Here is an 18,619-nt window from a genome sequence, read left to right as displayed (position 1 = left end):
GGTCTTCTGAAACCACTATGGATCGTGTTAGTAAGTCCCTTGCGTGAGACCCTGTTAGCATTTCGCGTCGTAACCACCTCTGGCACCGGACATACCCATGTCCATGCCCGCCAACGTGTCAGACATTAATTGACTCAGGTCAATCCCATCAGAATTAATGCATTCATGGTCCATGTCAGGCCAGTCTTACTAATGATGTAAGGGCAGCTAAGCTAAAAGCTCCAGCTCTCAGACAACCGAGGCTTAGATATCGAGCAGTCTGTATCCGTATGTATTTATTGATAGAACTCAAACTAAGCCTCATTCTCAGTCCCCATTAACAAACTTGCGCCTAAAATAGATCACAAAGCGGAATGCCATATCCGTATAATAGGCTCACGATGCATATATACACCTTCCTATCAGTACAGTAGCAGCCTTGGTCTTTGGAATTCTCGATCCGTTGTCGATTTATGCTGGGATATCTCTCTAATGCAACCTGATCCATCCGTTGTTTTACCATGTCATCATTTATATTCGGTATCTTCAAGTGCCGGTTTTGTCAGTTCCGGCCCACTTTGTCTTGTAAGCTCTTGGGCTTTCGAAGTCTTTGGCCTTGCCAGACCACATCCCCTTTCGTTTCTGCTTGGCTTTAGCTTCAGCCTTTTCGTAGATTTTCTGTCTTCCCCCAAACTCCGCCCCCTGCTTGGCTTCGTACGTTGTCGCCATACCAGCCCTTATCATCTCCAGGCCTACGTCCCTTCGAAACAGCCACCGTCGCGTATACACTGTCGCAACAATTCGGTCGTACTGGTCCTTTCTCCAGACGTATGCTCTAACGTTGCGTTTGAGGAGATAGTTTCTTAGCCATGCCAGTGCCTCAGCCGAATAAGGTTGTGCTGGCTTCCCGAAGTGGGCGCATTCCGGAGCGTCGACACCAGCAATGCGGATCGGGATCTTTGATTCAGCCTTGTTAGTATGGGGGCATGGGCAATCTGCGACAATTCACATACCGTCCGGTCTTTTAGGTCCTTGCGGGCTTCGGGAATTCTCCTTAGCCAGCCCCATCCCAAAGAACGACCACCTGGAGTATGGAAGAGATGAAAGTTGTCCCCATCACCAACGCTGGTAACCCGACCATAGATACTTCTGTTTCGGAAGAAGTTGGGACGCACATACGCTGACCCAGGTATGCGACGAAGATAGTTTGCGTACAGCTGAAGAGCTGCCATGCCTGCCAGCGGAAATAGAACCACGGGCGCCCAGGCCTGTGCTGCATCGAAAGGATCGGATCTGAGGCGGGCTATTGTATCTGTCCACGAGACGGACCGCCGCTTGGCCTCTTCTTCGAGTTTCCTCTCATTTTCCTTCTTGGAGTCCTTCGATGTGAACGGCCATATCATTTTTCTTTCTACGACCAAAGGTCGTTATTACTGTTGTTGCAACAAAGAAAAGTGGCACGTATGTGTTGGCACGATATTTCAACCAAGAAAAGACCCTTGAAGTTCGAACCGCCCACCGCTAATTGGGTAGCGCCTAAGGTAAGTATAGTCAGGTACATACACCTCAACAACCGGATTATATTAGTAACGGATTCGTAGAGTTGGTTTAGAGTAGGCTCAAGTCGTTAGCTGGGAGATTCTCAAGTTTTAACCCTGAGGCTTGAGATTTGTCGTCTCCCCAAGGTAAAATGCTTACATACCTAGGTAGCTACGAAGTCTAGTATGAGCTGCTGTGTGACTTGTGTGGAACGTTTAGTTGAGATCCACCACGTGCCATGATGGTCGATCGCATGATGGATTTAGCTCATAATTATTCCTATTTACTAAGTATTTGGTTGTTGGTCTCATTTGTTCAACTCGGGTTATCAAATATAGTTTTATAGTATCATTCGCTCAACTATCATCTGCCCGCGACTAACCGCCCTATCTGACGGCCCAACAGTGTTGAACCAAATCGGTCATTGTATAAAATTGTTTACACAGGGATTGTCCTGTTATACCAAAATTTAGTTTCCTTGCACCTTGAAGGTTCTACCGCTGGCAGTCTTTCTCTCCTTCTCCTCGTTCTCGGGTCTGGCACGGCGCAGCACTGGGCAATGTTAGATCTGCAATTGTACTGATTCAATACATGAGATTTACCTTGGAGGAAGTCGGCAGTTCGCTTTCGCATACGAGAGTGGATATACGCTTTTGAGGCCTTGATATGGTAATGGAAGTAATCACGGAAAGTCTGAATATGAGAAATAACATCGGTCATGCGCTGAGGAGTAAGATGGCGGGGAAAGAGGACTATAGTCCAGTTAGTCGATGCTCTTGATATTAGCGGCTTCTTGCGCTTACCGAAAGTCACGTAGCCAATATCTCCGGATCCAGTGTTCTGAATTCCTGGGACACCCTGTAGTTCAAGGGGAGCATCGTTCCTGAACAGCACCTGAGGAGCGTTCTGGATGGCTCTCCTTCGAGCATCGACAAACTCCTGAATAAATACCTTTCCAAATACACGGTCGGTCTCTTCACGAAAGACAGTGCTGAAGATGACGGTAACTCGGTCGTGGCTGGCTTTTACGTAGATGGCTTCCTCCTCTCGGTAGTGGATCGCCTTAACTTCACCTCCTTCTTGAATTCCTTGGGGAGCGTCTTCGGAAGTGAACTTGGAAGCTTCCTCCTTCAGTGCATAGTGCTCCTTGTAGGCTTGCTCGAATGGGGCGGCCATGGCATTGCGTTTCAGGAGAGCGAACTTGAGAGCCAGCTCGTTACGTTCCTCTAATCAATGGTCAGCAATGGGATTTGCATAATCAAGAAGACCACAGGGAGCTATACCTTTTGAATCTGGGAGGTTCTCCAGGTCCACCAGAACAGAGAAGTCGTAGCCAGGCTCGACAGCTGTCACATAGTCGCCGTACTCCCGCTGAAGAATCTCTTCGGCTCCGTACTTGACGAGATCGGGGAAGCATCGTATTTGGATAGAAAGGAGGACCTGGGTCTTGGTCTCGGGTGTCGAGATATGGAAAGTGACGCCGTCGAAGTCGCTGACCGTCTGGTCAATGGAAGCGGGAGGGGCTCTGACGTACGATCTGTTAGCTCTCGTTTCGAAACATTTGAATATGCGAAATCTTACCCAGAGAACCTCTCAGTCAAGACTGACTGAATCAGTACGTTTTGGTAATCTAGCAGAAGCATCTTGTTGATTGAGTTGTATGCGCTCCCCTTTACTCTCGACGTTACTGGAGCTTAGGTAGTACGGGTAGGTGACGCCTGGTAGTGGGGCTTACGTGTGAGTCTCGAGCTCCCAGCCATCACACGTGACGATGAGCTTCGTAGTGGAGCGGGTGGGTGCAGTCTTATCGATAAGAAAATTTCCCACCTCGTACCTTTCCGCGTTGCATAGAAAGAAAGATTCTGGGATCTTTTTGTTAGAGACAAATTTGAAGAAAGGCCAATTCTGGTCGCAACCGTGCAAAAATGGTCAAGTCATACTTGTAAGTTGACTAATACTATTAAGCGACTGAATCTAATTTATTATCAAACAGAAAATACGAGCACGGCAAGTCCTTTGGCGTCGTCGCCTCGTCGACATCGAACCTGGTATGGTCGTCCAAAGACCGAACAGGAACCGGCGCAGGACAAGCGGTCGTCGCCGCGAACGAGGAGGTTCTTTGCTGGGACATCAAGAAGGGTGAACTTATCGGCCGCTGGAGAGATGAACGATGTACAGTACCTGTAACTGCGATCGCGCAAAGCAAAGCCGACAAGGACGTCTTTGCTGTCGGATACGAAGACGGCAGCATTCGACTTTGGGACAGCAAGATTTCCTCTGTCATACTTAACTTTAACGGACACAAGTCAGCAATCACAAAACTCGTATTCGACAAGTCCGGCGTCAGACTTGCCAGTGGATCTCGGGATACGGACATTATCATGTGGGACCTTGTTGCAGAAGTTGGTCAATTCAAACTGCGAGGACACAAGGACCAAATCACCGGTCTGCAGTTTGTTGAGCCAGAGGCGCAAGTCCAAGACGAGGATGGCTCGCGTGCCATGGTTATCGATGGCGAAGGAACACACGAAGGCTTCCTCTTGACGACTGGCAAAGACTCGCTCATCAAACTCTGGGATCTCTCGTCAAGACACTGTATAGAGACTCATATTTCGCAAACCAACGGCGAATGTTGGGCTCTTGGCCTTTCTCCAGACTACAGCGGATGTGTCACAGCTGGAAACGATGGTGAAATTAAGGTCTGGTCATTGGATGCCGACGGTCTTGCGCTCAGCGCCCACCAAGTGGACATACCCGCTGCAGCCCAATATCTCCAGGATAGAGGAACGCTGCATAGACAAAGCAAGGAAAGGGCAACTGAAGTCGTGTTTCACCCTAAGAAGGATTACTTTGCGGTTCACGGTTCAGAAAAGGCGGTCGACGTGTGGCGACTACGATCCGAGGCCGAGATAAAAAAGGCCCTGGCACGTAAGCGAAGAAGACGTCGCGAGAAGATCAAGGACGGCAAGACCGCCGAGGAGGAAGCCAACAGTGAAGAGCCTGAGGACGTCTCAAAGGCCGACATCAGTGATGTGTTTGTTCAGCACGTCATTGTGCGAACAGGAGGAAGGGTTCGCTCTGTCGACTGGGCTGTACCTAGCGGACAGAAAGATCTTCAATTGCTAGTAGGAACCACAAACAACTTGCTCGAGTACTACAGCGTCTCACGCAAGGACAAGAGCGATAAGTCAAAGAAGGAAGACGCTCCTGAATACACAAGGGCTCTGTCCGTCGAGCTGCCCGGCCACCGAACGGATATTCGGGCCCTTTCGCTAAGCTCGGATGACAAGATGCTGGCGTCTGCCTCCAATGGCAACTTGAAGATTTGGAATGTTAAGACACAGTCCTGCATTCGAACATTCGAATGTGGTTATGCGCTGTGCTGTGCTTTCCTTCCCGGAGACAAGGTTGTGGTTGTTGGCACCAAGAGCGGCGAGTTGCAGCTCTTTGACGTCGCTTCAGCGGCCCTCCTTGACAGCGTTGATGCCCACGAGAAAGCAATCTGGTCACTGAGCGTCCATCCTGACGGTCAGTCTGTGGTTTCGGGCAGTGCCGACCAGACAGCCAAGTTCTGGGACTTCAAGATCGTACAGGAGGAGGTTCTGGGTACAAGGAGAACAACGCCAAAGCTCAAGTTGGTGCAATCGAGGACATTGAAGGTTTCCCACGATATTCTCAGCCTCAAGTTCTCACCAGATGCAAGACTTCTGGCTGTTGCCCTATTTGATAGCACAGTCAAGGTCTTTTTTGTTGATTCCCTTAAGCTCTACCTCAACCTATACGGTCATAAGTTACCTGTCCTGAGTATGGACATATCATATGACAGCAAGATGATTGTCACAAGTTCGGCCGACAAGAACATCAGAATATGGGGTCTTGATTTCGGTGACTGTCATAAAGCCCTGTATGGCCACAAGGACAGTATTCTGCAGGTCGCCTTCGTGCCACACAACAACGATGGCAACGGCCACCACTTCTTCAGTAGCAGTAAGGATCGTACGATTCGATACTGGGACGGCGATAAGTTTGAGCAGATCCAGAGGATGGATGGACACCACGGAGAAGTGTGGGCAATTGCTGTCTCCCATAGCGGCAACCTTTTGGTCAGTGCCGGCCACGACAAGAGTATTCGGGTTTGGGACGAGACCGATGAACAGATCTTCCTTGAGGAAGAGCGAGAGAAGGAGATGGAGGAATTATACGAGAGCACCCTTACCACATCTCTGGAACGTGAAGCGGATGCCCAGGATGAGAACAACGAGGTCGGCGCGGCGAGCAAGCAGACTTCAGAAACCCTCATGGCTGGTGAACGAATAGCTGAAGCTCTCGAGATGGGTATGGCTGACTTGAACCTCCTTAAGGAGTACGAGGAAGCCAAACTTACAAACCCACATGCTCAACCCCCTCAGCGCAACATGGTCTTCCTCGCTCTCGGCAATATCACCGCCGAAGCCTACGTCCTCTCTGTCCTGCAGAAAATCAAGGCCTCTGCACTGCACGATGCCCTCCTAGTCTTGCCCTTCGCTTCTGTCCCCATTCTCTTCACCTTCCTCAACATATTTGCCATGCGATCCATGAATATGCCCCTAACATGTCGCATTCTATTTTTCATGCTTAAGACACATCACAAGCAAATTGTTGCTAGCCGTAGCATGAAGATCATGCTCGACGGCATCCGCATCAACCTCCGCACTTCGCTCAAGCGCCAGAAGGACGAGATGGGAGTCAACATTGCTGCTCTCAAGGTTGTTGGCATGCAGATTCGCGACAAGAGCATCAAGGACTATGTGGATGAGAACTGGGAGGAGGAAAACGACGCCAGGAGTGCCAAGAAGCGGACATTTGTTGACGTTGCTTAATGTAGATGATTTGAGATTTCCTGTAGGAGAAGGGCAAAAAGCAAAGATTTAAGGTACTATATCCCGGTTGTTACCAGTTTTCAATAACGCCAAAATTCAAAAGAAATGTTTTACTATACAGAAAGACACAAGGGACACTTGCCCACCCATAAGTATTCATGCCACTTGGCACTTTGACCTAATTAGTTCCATTTTCCACAATAACCAGAAGATGGCCCGCATCTCGTATTCAACATCAAGCAAATTTAGTCTCCTGAATCCTTCATTAATACGCGCTCATAGGCCAGTCCCTGTACACCGCACCAAGAGTGCCCCTGGGAATCTCTTCCTCATCTTCGATAACCTTGTTCAACTCCTTCAGCAGAGCGATGCCTCTTGGATCAACGAATCTTGCAATGGCATTCTCTATGCCGGTTGAGAAACGGTGCAATCCCGGTGGGAGCTCAGCAGGACGTAATGAAAATGACAAAAACTCAGTCCCGTCACCTGGGTTCATACCTATTGTTTCGAGATCAGCGTTGCAGAACGAGCAAGCCTGTTTCTTCCCAGTAGTAACTCCTTTGAAGCATCGTGTGTGGATAAACTTGGCACAGCAAGGAAGTTGAATGACGGCAAAATGCTCAGGAACAAAGTCGTCCCCTGATGTGTCAAAAGGGTCGCTGCAGATGGCGCAGTCTCGCATCTCGTCGGTGTCAAGGATGGCAGAGCCAGCAACCCTGTACCTTTGGGCGACTGCTTCTGCTACTCTTTGCTTGTTGACAATATTCCGAAAGGATATGTTGCGGTTGCGCCTCATCGTGTTGAGAAGATGATCTTGTTGATCCATACACTCCTGCCTGTAGTTCCACTTGCCCCTTCTGATGATGTCTCCAGTTGTCATTTGGTCACATATGGCGGTCAGTTCGGCGAAGTCTTTGTAGGCGGCAATATTGCAGAAGAAGTGCTGGACACTAGAGTCCGTCTCGTCAAGTCCTGGTGCGAGCATGGTTAGTATGTCTGTCATGAGCTCGTCTGCGAAGCTGAGTGAGATGCCAGGATCAGCGGCAGCGTAGCGGATCATGATGAGACACAAAGCCTCGCGGTGCCTCACCCTCTCGTGCCACTCATCTAAGTCGTCGTAACGAGCAGTCCATTGGGTCTGAAGGTCTGGGTTGTGGTTGAGGAGGCAGAGGGACATCACCTGCTGGCCAACGCGTTCTACCATGCGGTCATGTTTTTCTGACGATTCCTCGTCCAAGTTGATTGCCAACTGATTGGGAAGTCGGACAAAGTATTCGGTTTGATACGTTTCCAGATGTGCGTCTTGTTGAACGGCTTCAAACCACCCATAGGCTCTCTTGTCTCTGACGCGCATGGCTTCCTGATTGCGGGCCGCACGAGAAAGATTGTGAGCCGCAGGGTCAACTGTACATGCACAGTCTGTCAAACATTCTTCGGGGTAGTTGTTTCGGTCTGGATGCTGCCGTCTGATATGGTATGGGTTTTCAGTGCAGTTCAAACCACGAATGTAGGTCACGGCAGACAGTCCGTCGAGTGGTTCCAAGTCAAGCTCATGTCTGAAGAAAGCACGTGTGTGGGCCAACAACTCCGACATATAGCCAGCGTAGATATTTCTCAGGGTATCAGCATGTAAGTTGACGTTTGGTTCTTCAAGATATGTTTGAAAAGGGCGCGTAGACATGGCAGAAGCGTGGTCTTGTGTGCAGTCAGGACAAGGGATACTGAAGAGCTCAATCCGAGTCTCGAGAGGGGCCTTGTCGCAGCCGGTAATATTGGTTCGGGCGCAGCGAATCCAGTATATCTTCTTGTGGCGTATGTAATAGTAGTTTTGATGTCCCAGTTGCAAGTACCTCATCTCTTCCTGTGGTAACCGATCATTAGACCTCCACTTAGCCCATATTCGAAGAGGGTTTGCAGGCCGTGGTCTTTGTGGGATGGGTGGTATATCATTTGGATCTGAGATTTGCACGGGGCAACAGAACCAGCGAATGATTTTTTTGCACATATTGGGTTCCGAACGAGTTTCGGTTGGGTAGTTGGCTGAGTGTATTGAAGGATGAAGATCTCTGAGGTAAATAACAACGCCTCTTGTTGTTCTTATAAACATCATGAAATGGGAAAGGGGAGAATTCATCTCATATTGGTGGTCCAGGACAATAAGAATAGGTATCTTTGTGTCCTTTGGCGTGTGTTGGTGGACGTCAGGATCAAGTTTCTTTGACTCGAGACTTGGTCACACTCGACTTCAAAGGGCACGGGAACATCTCAAATGAATTTAGAACAAAGGTCTTCTCTATATGTGTGTTCATAAATAGTAGCATCAATGTGAACAGCTAGAAAGGGCAGCATTGAGACTACTGTAACCTGTTTGTTCACAGAGATGGGCTATTTCCTAAGTTCTGAACCATAGACATGAACTCATGGGGTCCGATATTTAATAAGATACTCAACATTATTTACGCATTTGCCTATCTGATCATCGCAGTTTGTACTGTGAAGAGAAGTGCTGGCATGGACTGATTGTGTAACAGATATGGCAAAGACGCTACAGCATTGACAGAAGAAGCCGAAACAACAGACACAAGGCATTGTTCAAAGGCAAAACATTTAGATAACTGTAAGCGGACAAAATAGGCCTGGCTGTTACTTCACTTTCAAAAATATACTTATAATCAATTAAAGAAAGGGTCTTGCGGCATTGAATTTGGCCACCAAGTCATACCCACAATCTAAGCTACCCTGAACTTGACGCTTTTCGGGACTCAATCTCCGAAACTTTGTATCGGGGGATGTGTCCGAAGCCACTCAGACTCAAGTTCAACTACTGAGTATTTTACCAAGAATTCAACAGAAGGTGATTTTTCTTATAACTATCTATCAATTAGACAAACTTCTCTATTACCTTCATCATGTTTGCTCTCAGACGCACAATGGCCAATATGGCGCCTCAAGCCTCATCCAGCCTCAAGCAAGCAGGCAAGGTCATCTGTATTGGCCGCAACTTTGCGTATACTCCCATAGGCTCAATCACTATAGCACATACTGATATCTATCTTATAGGGAGCATATTGCTGAGCTCAACAGTGCCAAGCCGAAGCAGCCCTTCTTCTTCCTCAAGCCCACCTCGTCCATCGTGCTCCCTGGTGAGGGTGCTGTCCTGAGACCCAAGGGCATTGAGATGCACTACGAAGTTGAGCTGGCTCTTATCATCGGCAAGCTGACTCGAGATCTACAAGCCTCTGATGTTCAGGGTGCTATGGATGCTGTCAAGGGTGCGCGATATTCAACACTTTTTAGAAACTATTGGATGCTGACTGACATATCATAGCTTACGCTGTTGCCATTGACTTTACCGCCCGTAACGCTCAGAACGAGGCCAAGAAGAAGGGTCTTCCATGGTCAATTGCCAAGGGCTTTGACACTTTCCTGCCCATGAGCAACATTATTCCCAAGACCGCCATCCAGGACCCTCACAACGTGGAGCTTTTCCTCCAGCTCAACGGCGAGACCAAGCAGCAGGGCTCGACCAACCTGATGATCTACCAGATCCCTCGCATTCTGAGCGACATCTCAAAGGTAATGACTCTTCACCCTGGTGACATTGTCCTCACCGGTACACCTGCTGGTGTCGGCCCTGCTGCGCCTGGTGACGTTGTTCGCGCTGGCTTAAGGATTGATGGAAAGGAGGTGGAGGACGGTGCTATTGAGATTCCCGTCGAGGAGTCGCCCAGTTCATACACCTTCTCTGAGACTTAGAGGGAAACATGGTGGGGAAACAAAACACATGTTGAAAGATTTAAATTTCCAATCATGTAAAATAGAATATTATCACTCCAAATTGGGATCCTGAATACTTCCCGGCTTCGGCGCTACATCAGCCAAAACCCCACACTTGGAACACGTCCTCTTGTCATCGCTATTCTTAAAGTCATTTACAGCCGCCTTGATCTGAGTTCCCAGGTCGGTACAATGGAAGGAAGCCTCGTGGACAACCTCGCCGCACTCAGCACAATACCAGCGCATTCGATCGAGTGAATCTTTGGGGCGGCGCTGCTCGAGGACTACTCCAACGGTGTTTGCGAAGCGGACAGGGTTATGAGGCGTGTTACCGGGCAGGAGAAACATATCGCCTTCGTGGATGATGATGTCGCGAAATTTACCCTCATCGACGACCTTGAGCATCATAGCGCCCTTGTATTGGTAGAACCATTCTGGGGTTTGGTTGATATGGTAGTCGGTACGAGCATTGGGGCCACCGACGATCTAGAGATGTTCAGTAACTGAGCCGTACAGAGTACACGAGAGATTCGTTAGGCAACACTTACCATTACAGTAAAATCGTCATTGTAGACGCAGTAATTGTTGATGGGTGGCTGTAAGAGATGGGAGTTTTCTTCAAGCCTATTATGCTCATCATGAGTTGGTCAGATTGTTTCAGTAATCATGTCTGGGCTGAATAGGTGGACATTTGACTGACCACTTGGGAAGATTCACAGGAGGTCCGAGCATTTTGAAGTTGGTCTTGATTTGTTTGTGTGTGTACGTAGCTGTCGAAGTAATGTTGATTAATATGAGTGAGGAGGGGGTGTTTGTCAACTGCGGATAATTTGTAAGTGGCAGTTGCGGATGTCACGGGAGAGGCTGTGACGTTATCTAAGTATTAGCACTTATCACTGCAACTTGTTAGCAAGATAATAAATTACAACGCATCAATAACATATTACTCTCTGGTATATGATACTCTCATATGTTTTGTACCTGGATACAGTGCAGTATCGTATCACAGTAGGTAGCTCCCCGCAATAGAAGACAGGGTTAGAGACGACCCTCCCCTCTGAAATTAGAAGCTAAAACACCAGGTACTTGTATCACCACATATATTGAGTGTACCTGTATGTACCTGTTGTCGCGTCATTCCTTCCATCCACCCATTTGCGACACCTACCGTTCTGTATCTACTCCCTTATTATCGACTGACCTCTAACCACCGCCATAAGAGATCCGCCTGACCTTGCGCAAGTTTGAGCTCATTTCTACACTCGACCGACTTTATATACCGGCCGACGTCTTTTCTGCATTCTATAACCTCAACCCTCGACATCAATTACTAGCATATTCACGATGGATCACTCACACATGGATCACAGTGGTATGGACCATGGAGATATGGATCATGGCCATGGAGGAGGCATGAAGGACATGTGTAGTATGAACGTATGCAAACCCAGCCTCTCTCTGAATAGGGATGGGAACATATGCTAACAGCACCAATTTAGATGCTCTTCACTTGGGATACCAACAACCTTTGCATTGTCTTCCGTCAATGGCACGTCCGTTCAACAACGTCACTCCTCTTCTCTCTCATCGCCGTCATCCTCCTCGCCATTGGCTACGAAGCCCTCCGATCTGTCTCCCGTCGTTACGAACAAGCTCTCGATAACCGCGTCCGCTCCGCCCCCAGTAAGCTTTCTATCTCCTTCTCCCGTCTCTGCACGGCCATTGCACATATTTCCTATCCAGGGAGCCCCAAGGAGATAAGGAAACAGAATGCTGCGCTGTATCCTCTTGCCCTGTCTGTCTAAAGTCTTTGGGGAAAATATAAAATCGCACCCTTGCTAAGTCTTGCCGTGAGGTCTATCTGATGCTCCTGTTACTGAATCGACTCCCATCCTGTCAGGACAATCCCAGGGACAAGCCGACCAGCGCGCCCACCTCATCAAGGCCGTATTGTACGCTCTGCAGAACTTTTACGCCTTTATGCTCATGTAAGTATATTTAATATCTCCTGCAATTAGTGGCCGAGGGTGGTTTTAACAAAGACAGGCTTGTTTTCATGACATACAATGGTTGGGTCATGATTTCTGTTTCTCTTGGCGCATTTCTCGGATATTTGTTCTTTGGACAAAGAACTTCGGCCACAAAGGAAAACGCATGCCACTAAAGACGGATTTTGTAAGAGAAACGATTGTGGTAGGGCCATGCGTTATGCGGCGTTACCGTTGGAACAACTATAAGTTTGGTTGAAGTGCCTACCTAGGTAAATACGTACCTGAGCACCCGGGCAAAATCCCATCCAAGGCAACATAGTAACTTTGGGGGGGAGCCCCCCTCGGCTCAAGCTATGCTCAGAATACACTTAGGATAAACAAATGAGTAAAGAACAAGCCAAATTTCTTTCCGTATAACCTGCAGCTCGGGTTAGGGTACAATATCGTGCCTGGTCCCATCATCTTCAGCTGAGCTAGCATGAGGTTGAATGTATTGTGATTTCTACAGGTACATTCTTATACTGCAAACCCGTATCGATATATCGTTCTCATGATTCGTTAATCTTCAATCTATCCATGTAAACACCTCTACATCTTCGCCGCCTCCCCAGGTTCGGTCTTCTTTTCGTGTGGCTTCTCCTGAACCTTATCCCCTAGCTCTCCCAAGTTGTCCGCATGCGCAATAATATCCTCATCACCGAAACTGTCGTTATGCTCGAACCCGGGCTCCTGTGCATATGCAATTCTCGCCGCGTCTACTAAGATACGCGCTGTCATTCCCCACACCTTGAACCTGCCGTCTGGCTCCTCTTCTTTCTCCAGCTTCTCTATTAGCTGGCTTTGCTCGCTGTCCTTTCGTGGCTTGGATATGCTTTGGTTATTGACGGGCACGTAAAAGTTATGCACTCGCCATTTGTGGTCTTTCCATGAATGCCAGAAGCCATCGTACCACTGTCCCTCAGGCAGCGACTCGCCAGGAGCAGGAGGGAGGTCGTTCGCCTGCAGGAAATTGTAGAAAGGTGCGCTGAAGACAGCAGCAACTTCGCGTGCGTCCAAACGGGGGATCATGGACTCCTCCACATTAGGAGCGGGCTCTCCTGCTGTTCGCTGATCCGCGTGTAGAAATGCAACGCACGGTCTCACCACGAGATGCGTCCGGGCTAGAGAAGGTGGTAGATAGCAGAGATGCTCTACTCGGAATGGTTTAGGGAGTTTGGAATCATCCATCGGAAGCCCGATCTCTTCCCAGGCTTCTCTGCGGGCGATTTGAACTGTGGGTTTGGATCAGCGAATATCGGAAACAATTGACAGGAAAGTCTTACATGGTGTCTCTTGAGCATCATCCGCTTTGCCTCCAGGGAAGGCGGCATGCCCCGAGAAATTCCTCAGGCTCGCGGCGCGCATGGTGATGACAACACGTAAGTCACCACGGCGGTCAGCATACAGCAGTATCAAGACAGCAGCACGTCTCCGAACTGGAAGACGGTCCCATAACGGGAATGAGGGAGGCTTGTAGGCGCGGAAGCGGGCAATTGCGGCCTTGCGAGATATGATGTTCGTTAGTAATCTGCAGTATACAAGAGGAGAATCTGATAATAAACGCATTGGGATGGAAACAGAACGCAGAGGAGAAAAAGAAGACTAGATGTGAATAAAAGGATTAATACAAAACCAAACTCACAGCGGACATTGCATTCAAGGGCGACATGGTCAGAGAGTCATAATAGAGCGACGCCTCTCCCTCGTTGATCAGCTCCTCCTTAATATTATCACTAGCAGCTTCGTGGATGCCCTTCTGTAGCGCCTCAACAACCTCGACGTCAGTGATGCTGTGGCTTTCAGCTGGTTCTGTGTCTTTAGAGGGCTCGTTATTGATTGAGGCCCCTGTATCGTGGATCATGGTGGTGAGTGATCAGCAATGCAGAAACTCTAATCGTCCGAGAAAACAAGATCGACGCCCGCCTTGTTCCTCAAATCAGATTTTTGTCTCTGTTTTTCCTGGGTTGTTTCCTCTTTGATTAATTAGGTTGAGATGGTCTAAGAGTCGAATCTTGATGTGGATGCCTCGGCTTGGAAGCGGCTCCGGCTCCGGATCTTGATTTGCGGGGGAAATACTTGTAGAGCCGGGGAGAGATCCACAGGGTAGGTAGGACAGATATAATGGAATTTGTCAAATCAATTCCTTTGATGAGACCAAAGACAACAGAAGTGCTAAGAGAAACTAAGTATAAATGCTCTATTTGAGCAATGGTCAATCAAATAGTCTAGTCTAGTACCTGCCTTGTCTCAACACAAAATGTTGCAGGACGGTACGAGCACTAACGCAGTACAAAAGGTAAGATCTGATTGAATTATGTTTGATAAGTGAGCATATTGACCAAAACGTTTTGGGGAATCTCTTTCAACATGACGCCGCGCTAAACCCAATAGCAAGCAATCCATCTCTCAATCCAGGGCATGCCCGTTCTCATTTCTGTCTTTCATCGCTTATCGCTTAACGACCAGCTTCCTCCTCTGGAATCATCTTGATCTGCGTCCTAAGCTGCGTTCTTCTCCTCTCAACCCTGGAAATCTGGATTGATTTCGCCCCATCACGCGCATTCGAAAGTAGGTTCTTGACCTGTACCCCCGTCATCGACAAGATCTTGTGTTCCTGTGGCTGCTCCGGGATTTGTGGCATCGAATGAGGTGTACCAAGCTCTGTCGATGTTCGTTCCTCACTCCTGCGGGCAAAAAAGTCCCTGGTAACTCCTCTCACACTCACACTACTTTCATCGCCAAAAAACCCATACTCATCCTCAATTTCAAACATGCTGCGAAGCGGAGATATCATGCTTGCATCGTCAGTTGAGGGAGGAATGGAAGGTGAGTAGGGCCCCTTTGTAGGATGGTTGGTGGCGGTCAGGGACGCTCGACTAGAGCTGGCAGACAGACCAGAATCCTTTCTTCGTGTAAACAGTGACCGCGCTGACACACTCAGCCGCCGACTGAGCGAACTGCGAGACCGTGTAAGGGGAGAGGTCCCACATAGCGACTGGCGTTTGTCGTTGTTGGCCAACCTGGTCGCAATTCGATGGTACTCATCCGCTGTCTCAAGATCACTAAAGTAATTATAAGATGAGCCTGCCTGCCAGTTGGCATCTTCGTCAAACGGGTCGTCTAGATTCGGGAAAGGTTCCAATGCCGCCAACGCAGACGCGACGCTACTTAGACGTCTCGTCTTCTCGACATGAAGCGAAATTGATCCTCTATGGGTTTTGGGTGATTCTGGGACCATGCAACTCTGATTGCTCAAAACGCTATCGCAGTCTGGCTCCAGTGGAGGCATGCTGCTGTCTGAAGCTCTCGGGTGATAATCTGCAGGTGGCGTAGGTTCATTGTCGAATATGGGCTCGTCTAGTGAGATGCTGTAACCACTAGATGAATCGTCTCTAATAGACTTGGGCGAAATGGAAGGCGAATAGGGGGCCCGAGTTGTAGGAGGCGCCCAATCGATACCAGGACCAATATCGTGGCCAGTGATTTGTTGAATCTTTTGTGAAGACCGTCGTTCGCGCAAAGATGTACCTGATATACTCATCCGTGATGCGCGCTGCCTTGTCAAAGCCTTAGGCACAACCACAGGGGGCTGTTGAGGCAACACTTTGGGATTGTTTCCTGGTCCCGAGGTCTTCGGAAAGGCACTGAACCTTGGAGGCTTTGCGTTTGAAGAGTGCCTTGACGGTGTTGTTGGAGGCGGAGGTAGAGGCTTGTTGCAGTATAGATATGCATTTTGTGGTGGTAACACAAGTTCTATACTACTCATTGGCCGTACATAACTTGTCATACTGGTTGACAGTATACTATCCTCGATAAACTCTGCTTTGGCGTCCGTTGTAGGTCGATGAAACTGGGATGGTAAAGGCCAGGGCCCTGCATGTATCATATATGATTTATCGGCCTGCAACCCTGCGGGACCGATGTTGATTCCGCAACCAACACTTGGATAGAACCTCAATCGAACTTTATAAAAGGCGCACTGTTCCCTTGGTCTAAAAAACGAGCAGACTTCGTCCAAGTCAACCTCGCCACGGCAAACTACTTCTGCTCAGTCAAAGCGTGGGATCGATGCCGTCGAGATAGCTCTGGAATTTCGATTAAAAAGTTGTCGAACCCTGATGTTTAAAGAAGGAAAGAAAGATGGGTAGAGGGAACCCCTCGCCCGACAAGGACGTGAGTCGGCCAACACCATCTTATGAGTGTCTCTAGGCAATTGTGAGTTTGAGCCGTCGCATTTCGGCCTTGCGACCAAGCCTATGGCGCCTCAGCTTCAATCCATTTTCATCCAGAGTCACCTGGCACTTAGCGGGTTGTGGCGGGAGGCTTGAGTCTAGGCTCCGTGAGCTGACCGACACATTGGCCAGAAACCTGAGCAACATTCCAGTCTTGATCGGCAAAGACAAACCGCTCGCGCCTCGCGAATTGTACACAAAGGAAGAAGAAAATGGATACTTTGCCAACAGTTTAGATTGAATAAGAAAAGATTCCAACCATCTTCGGCATCTGAATGTGGCGATCTGGACTTACATGACACTCAAATAAGTCCTCGTTGTCGGAAAACCATGCGGCCACAGACACAACAATCGTTAAGAACGACCAGCAGATTAATGGCGGGAAGTAAATAAGATGGCGCCATCAGTTGCGTCTCCAAGGCCAGCTCTCTCACGGTTCACCGCGATGTTCTGGATTTCGCAAAGGCATCGTCTTTTCCGCATATTGTTTATTCGCTGCACCAACTTGGACTTGGCATGGCTCATTAGCGTTTAGACCGAAGCTTCGTCCGGGAAGGGCAAGTTTGTTATCGAGAGGCGCCAGATTACCCATCTGGCTTATGGCGGCAAGATCGTCAGGTCGATTGCCATGATGCCGTAAGGTTTTCCGATTACCGGGGATGGCATCGTGGCATTTTGAGTCTTGGGCAGCGAATACCTCAGCAAGACAAAATGTTGGCGCACCTAGCATAGCCATAAATCCCTAGCAGGAAATTGAGTCGTGAAAAGAGCATGAGGGGAAGGGAAATCAGTCTGCTTCAATAAAACTGCGGTGAAGGTTCGTCATTGAAGATATCATTGAGAGTCGTAGTTCTATGAATATTGCCCAGACGCCTGGGTAAGCCCATCGTCTAATTGTCGTTTCTTTGCCCGAATTCTCGGTCAAGAGATCAATCGTCTTCATCGTCCTTGCCCTGATAATTTCCAAGTAAAATGTCGTCAACTCCAAGGCCAGTTGAATTATTCCTCAACCATTCTGTCTCAACACGGAGGAATATCCATACCCATCGACGAAAAACCTCCAGGAACTCAATGAGGAAGATACCTCCCTCTAGATCGCTGAACTTGTCCAAGCGACTGCTGAGCTTCATTGACCACGTGCATCTCAACATCAGGTCCATGGCAATAACTAGATAGTAGAGATTGGGGGTTCTGAAGACCAAGCGATCTCGCAGTCCAAAGGGATGAGTAGGAGATTCTCGGTCTTGTCTGGAAGAGAAGAGAGTCATATCCCAATCCTTAGCCACGTCCCAATAAAAGGAGTAGGCCGAATTGATGACGACAGCAACAAGCCAAGCCTTGTGGAGAGCTGCCTTGGACTCGGGATCCTCAACTGATCTTTGCCAAGCACTGGTGATTAAAACAGGGAATGCCGTTGAATATTTGAGCGCGTTAGCCAGGTGCTGGCCGCCCCATCCTGTGGACTCTTTATACGGAGCCCGTCGAACACGAAAATATTCGATCAAACACTGACGGAATCGTATCAAACTCGGCACTCCCATGATGAAAGGCACGAGGACTATCCCTCCGCAGTTACGATCAGGTCGTTGCGTAGACGACCCCTGAGCCGTGAAGAACATGCATAGGGTGATGAAGAGGTCCCCAAAGACTTTTGCGTATGATGTGAGAACATCAGCTAGAAGGATGTCTCCAAATTTTCCATCTTGAGGCTCAGCAAGACCTCCTATGCTCACACGCCTCAAAGTAGCTAGAAACCTTCGTCTCCCACCACTGGGAAGATTTCGTAATGGGACAACAAACATTGCGATCAGAACTGCAAGGTATGCTAAAGGCATCCAGCCAAACGCAATCACACGTTCAGCTACACCCCATGTGCATAGCCAGAAGAGAGATATGGACAAGGCAAACAAAGCTGAGAGGACAATCGCAAGGCGGTACGTTGAGCCATGGTGCGGTATGTGCTGCGGCGATGCTCGGCCGGGATATCGAATTAACTGAGGAACGTCGACGTTAAATAGATAGAGGCAATGAAGGTTCAACCCCCACCCCCAAACGGCTTTTGACAGTTAGCCATGCACAACGCAGTCGAGAAATAGGGTTTCCATGCTTACCTAGAGTTGCGATAAAGCCAACACGGTATGGTAAAGGGAACGTCAAGCTGAAAGAGTCAAGCCCCGGATCGACAGCCGGATCACCGTCCATT

The 18,619-nt window shown here is 48.7% G+C and overlaps 10 protein-coding genes across 10 annotated transcripts; 3 read left to right on the top strand and 7 right to left on the bottom strand.

Moving 5' to 3' along the window:
• Positions 1 to 525: 525 nt before the first annotated feature.
• Positions 526 to 1,382, bottom strand: FSST1_002008 (thermonuclease family protein; the record flags this gene model as incomplete). Its single annotated transcript, XM_083227957.1, has 2 exons — positions 526 to 948; positions 993 to 1,382. The coding sequence occupies 2 exons, from the start codon at positions 1,380 to 1,382 to the stop codon at positions 526 to 528; spliced, it is 813 nt and encodes a 270-aa protein (XP_083092190.1).
• A 605-nt stretch (positions 1,383 to 1,987) lies between these two features.
• Positions 1,988 to 3,161, bottom strand: FSST1_002007 (Arp2/3 complex, 34 kd subunit p34-Arc-domain-containing protein; the record flags this gene model as incomplete). Its single annotated transcript, XM_083227956.1, has 5 exons — positions 1,988 to 2,070; positions 2,121 to 2,270; positions 2,322 to 2,744; positions 2,802 to 3,055; positions 3,100 to 3,161. The coding sequence occupies 5 exons, from the start codon at positions 3,159 to 3,161 to the stop codon at positions 1,988 to 1,990; spliced, it is 972 nt and encodes a 323-aa protein (XP_083092189.1).
• A 282-nt stretch (positions 3,162 to 3,443) lies between these two features.
• FSST1_002006 (snoRNA-binding rRNA-processing protein DIP2) lies at positions 3,444 to 6,377 on the top strand (the record flags this gene model as incomplete). Its single annotated transcript, XM_083227952.1, has 2 exons — positions 3,444 to 3,460; positions 3,512 to 6,377. 2 exons carry the CDS (start codon positions 3,444 to 3,446, stop codon positions 6,375 to 6,377), a joined length of 2,883 nt encoding a protein of 960 aa, XP_083092188.1.
• Positions 6,378 to 6,642: 265 nt separating this feature from the next.
• Positions 6,643 to 8,382, bottom strand: FSST1_002005 (uncharacterized protein; the record flags this gene model as incomplete). The annotated part of the gene is made up of 1 exon (XM_083227951.1): positions 6,643 to 8,382. One exon carries the CDS (start codon positions 8,380 to 8,382, stop codon positions 6,643 to 6,645), a length of 1,740 nt encoding a protein of 579 aa, XP_083092187.1.
• Positions 8,383 to 9,286: 904 nt separating this feature from the next.
• Positions 9,287 to 10,133, top strand: FSST1_002004 (fumarylacetoacetate hydrolase family protein; the record flags this gene model as incomplete). Its single annotated transcript, XM_083227950.1, has 3 exons — positions 9,287 to 9,384; positions 9,438 to 9,649; positions 9,706 to 10,133. The coding sequence occupies 3 exons, from the start codon at positions 9,287 to 9,289 to the stop codon at positions 10,131 to 10,133; spliced, it is 738 nt and encodes a 245-aa protein (XP_083092186.1).
• Positions 10,134 to 10,205: 72 nt separating this feature from the next.
• FSST1_002003 (3-hydroxyanthranilate 3,4-dioxygenase) lies at positions 10,206 to 10,886 on the bottom strand (the record flags this gene model as incomplete). The annotated part of the gene is made up of 3 exons (XM_083227949.1): positions 10,206 to 10,640; positions 10,703 to 10,778; positions 10,855 to 10,886. The coding sequence occupies 3 exons, from the start codon at positions 10,884 to 10,886 to the stop codon at positions 10,206 to 10,208; spliced, it is 543 nt and encodes a 180-aa protein (XP_083092185.1).
• Positions 10,887 to 11,498: 612 nt separating this feature from the next.
• Positions 11,499 to 12,318, top strand: FSST1_002002 (low-affinity Cu transporter; the record flags this gene model as incomplete). The annotated part of the gene is made up of 4 exons (XM_083227948.1): positions 11,514 to 11,591; positions 11,654 to 11,837; positions 12,010 to 12,142; positions 12,201 to 12,318. The coding sequence occupies 4 exons, from the start codon at positions 11,514 to 11,516 to the stop codon at positions 12,316 to 12,318; spliced, it is 513 nt and encodes a 170-aa protein (XP_083092184.1).
• A 415-nt stretch (positions 12,319 to 12,733) lies between these two features.
• FSST1_002001 (8-oxo-dGTP diphosphatase) lies at positions 12,734 to 14,045 on the bottom strand (the record flags this gene model as incomplete). The annotated part of the gene is made up of 3 exons (XM_083227947.1): positions 12,734 to 13,416; positions 13,468 to 13,684; positions 13,827 to 14,045. 3 exons carry the CDS (start codon positions 14,043 to 14,045, stop codon positions 12,734 to 12,736), a joined length of 1,119 nt encoding a protein of 372 aa, XP_083092183.1.
• A 594-nt stretch (positions 14,046 to 14,639) lies between these two features.
• FSST1_002000 (uncharacterized protein) lies at positions 14,640 to 15,971 on the bottom strand (the record flags this gene model as incomplete). Its single annotated transcript, XM_083227946.1, has 1 exon — positions 14,640 to 15,971. One exon carries the CDS (start codon positions 15,969 to 15,971, stop codon positions 14,640 to 14,642), a length of 1,332 nt encoding a protein of 443 aa, XP_083092182.1.
• Positions 15,972 to 17,345: 1,374 nt separating this feature from the next.
• On the bottom strand, positions 17,346 to 18,618 carry FSST1_001999 (EXS family-domain-containing protein; the record flags this gene model as incomplete). The annotated part of the gene is made up of 2 exons (XM_083227945.1): positions 17,346 to 18,472; positions 18,528 to 18,618. 2 exons carry the CDS (start codon positions 18,616 to 18,618, stop codon positions 17,346 to 17,348), a joined length of 1,218 nt encoding a protein of 405 aa, XP_083092181.1.
• Between the last annotated feature and the right edge of the window lies 1 nt (position 18,619).

This window comes from Fusarium sambucinum, chromosome IV (assembly GCF_050947815.1).
Source record: "Fusarium sambucinum isolate potato_lamoka chromosome IV, whole genome shotgun sequence".
In the NCBI taxonomy this organism is placed as follows: domain Eukaryota; kingdom Fungi; phylum Ascomycota; class Sordariomycetes; order Hypocreales; family Nectriaceae; genus Fusarium; species Fusarium sambucinum.
Note: the sequence above shows the minus strand (reverse complement) of the source record. Positions and strands in the feature narration are given on the sequence as shown.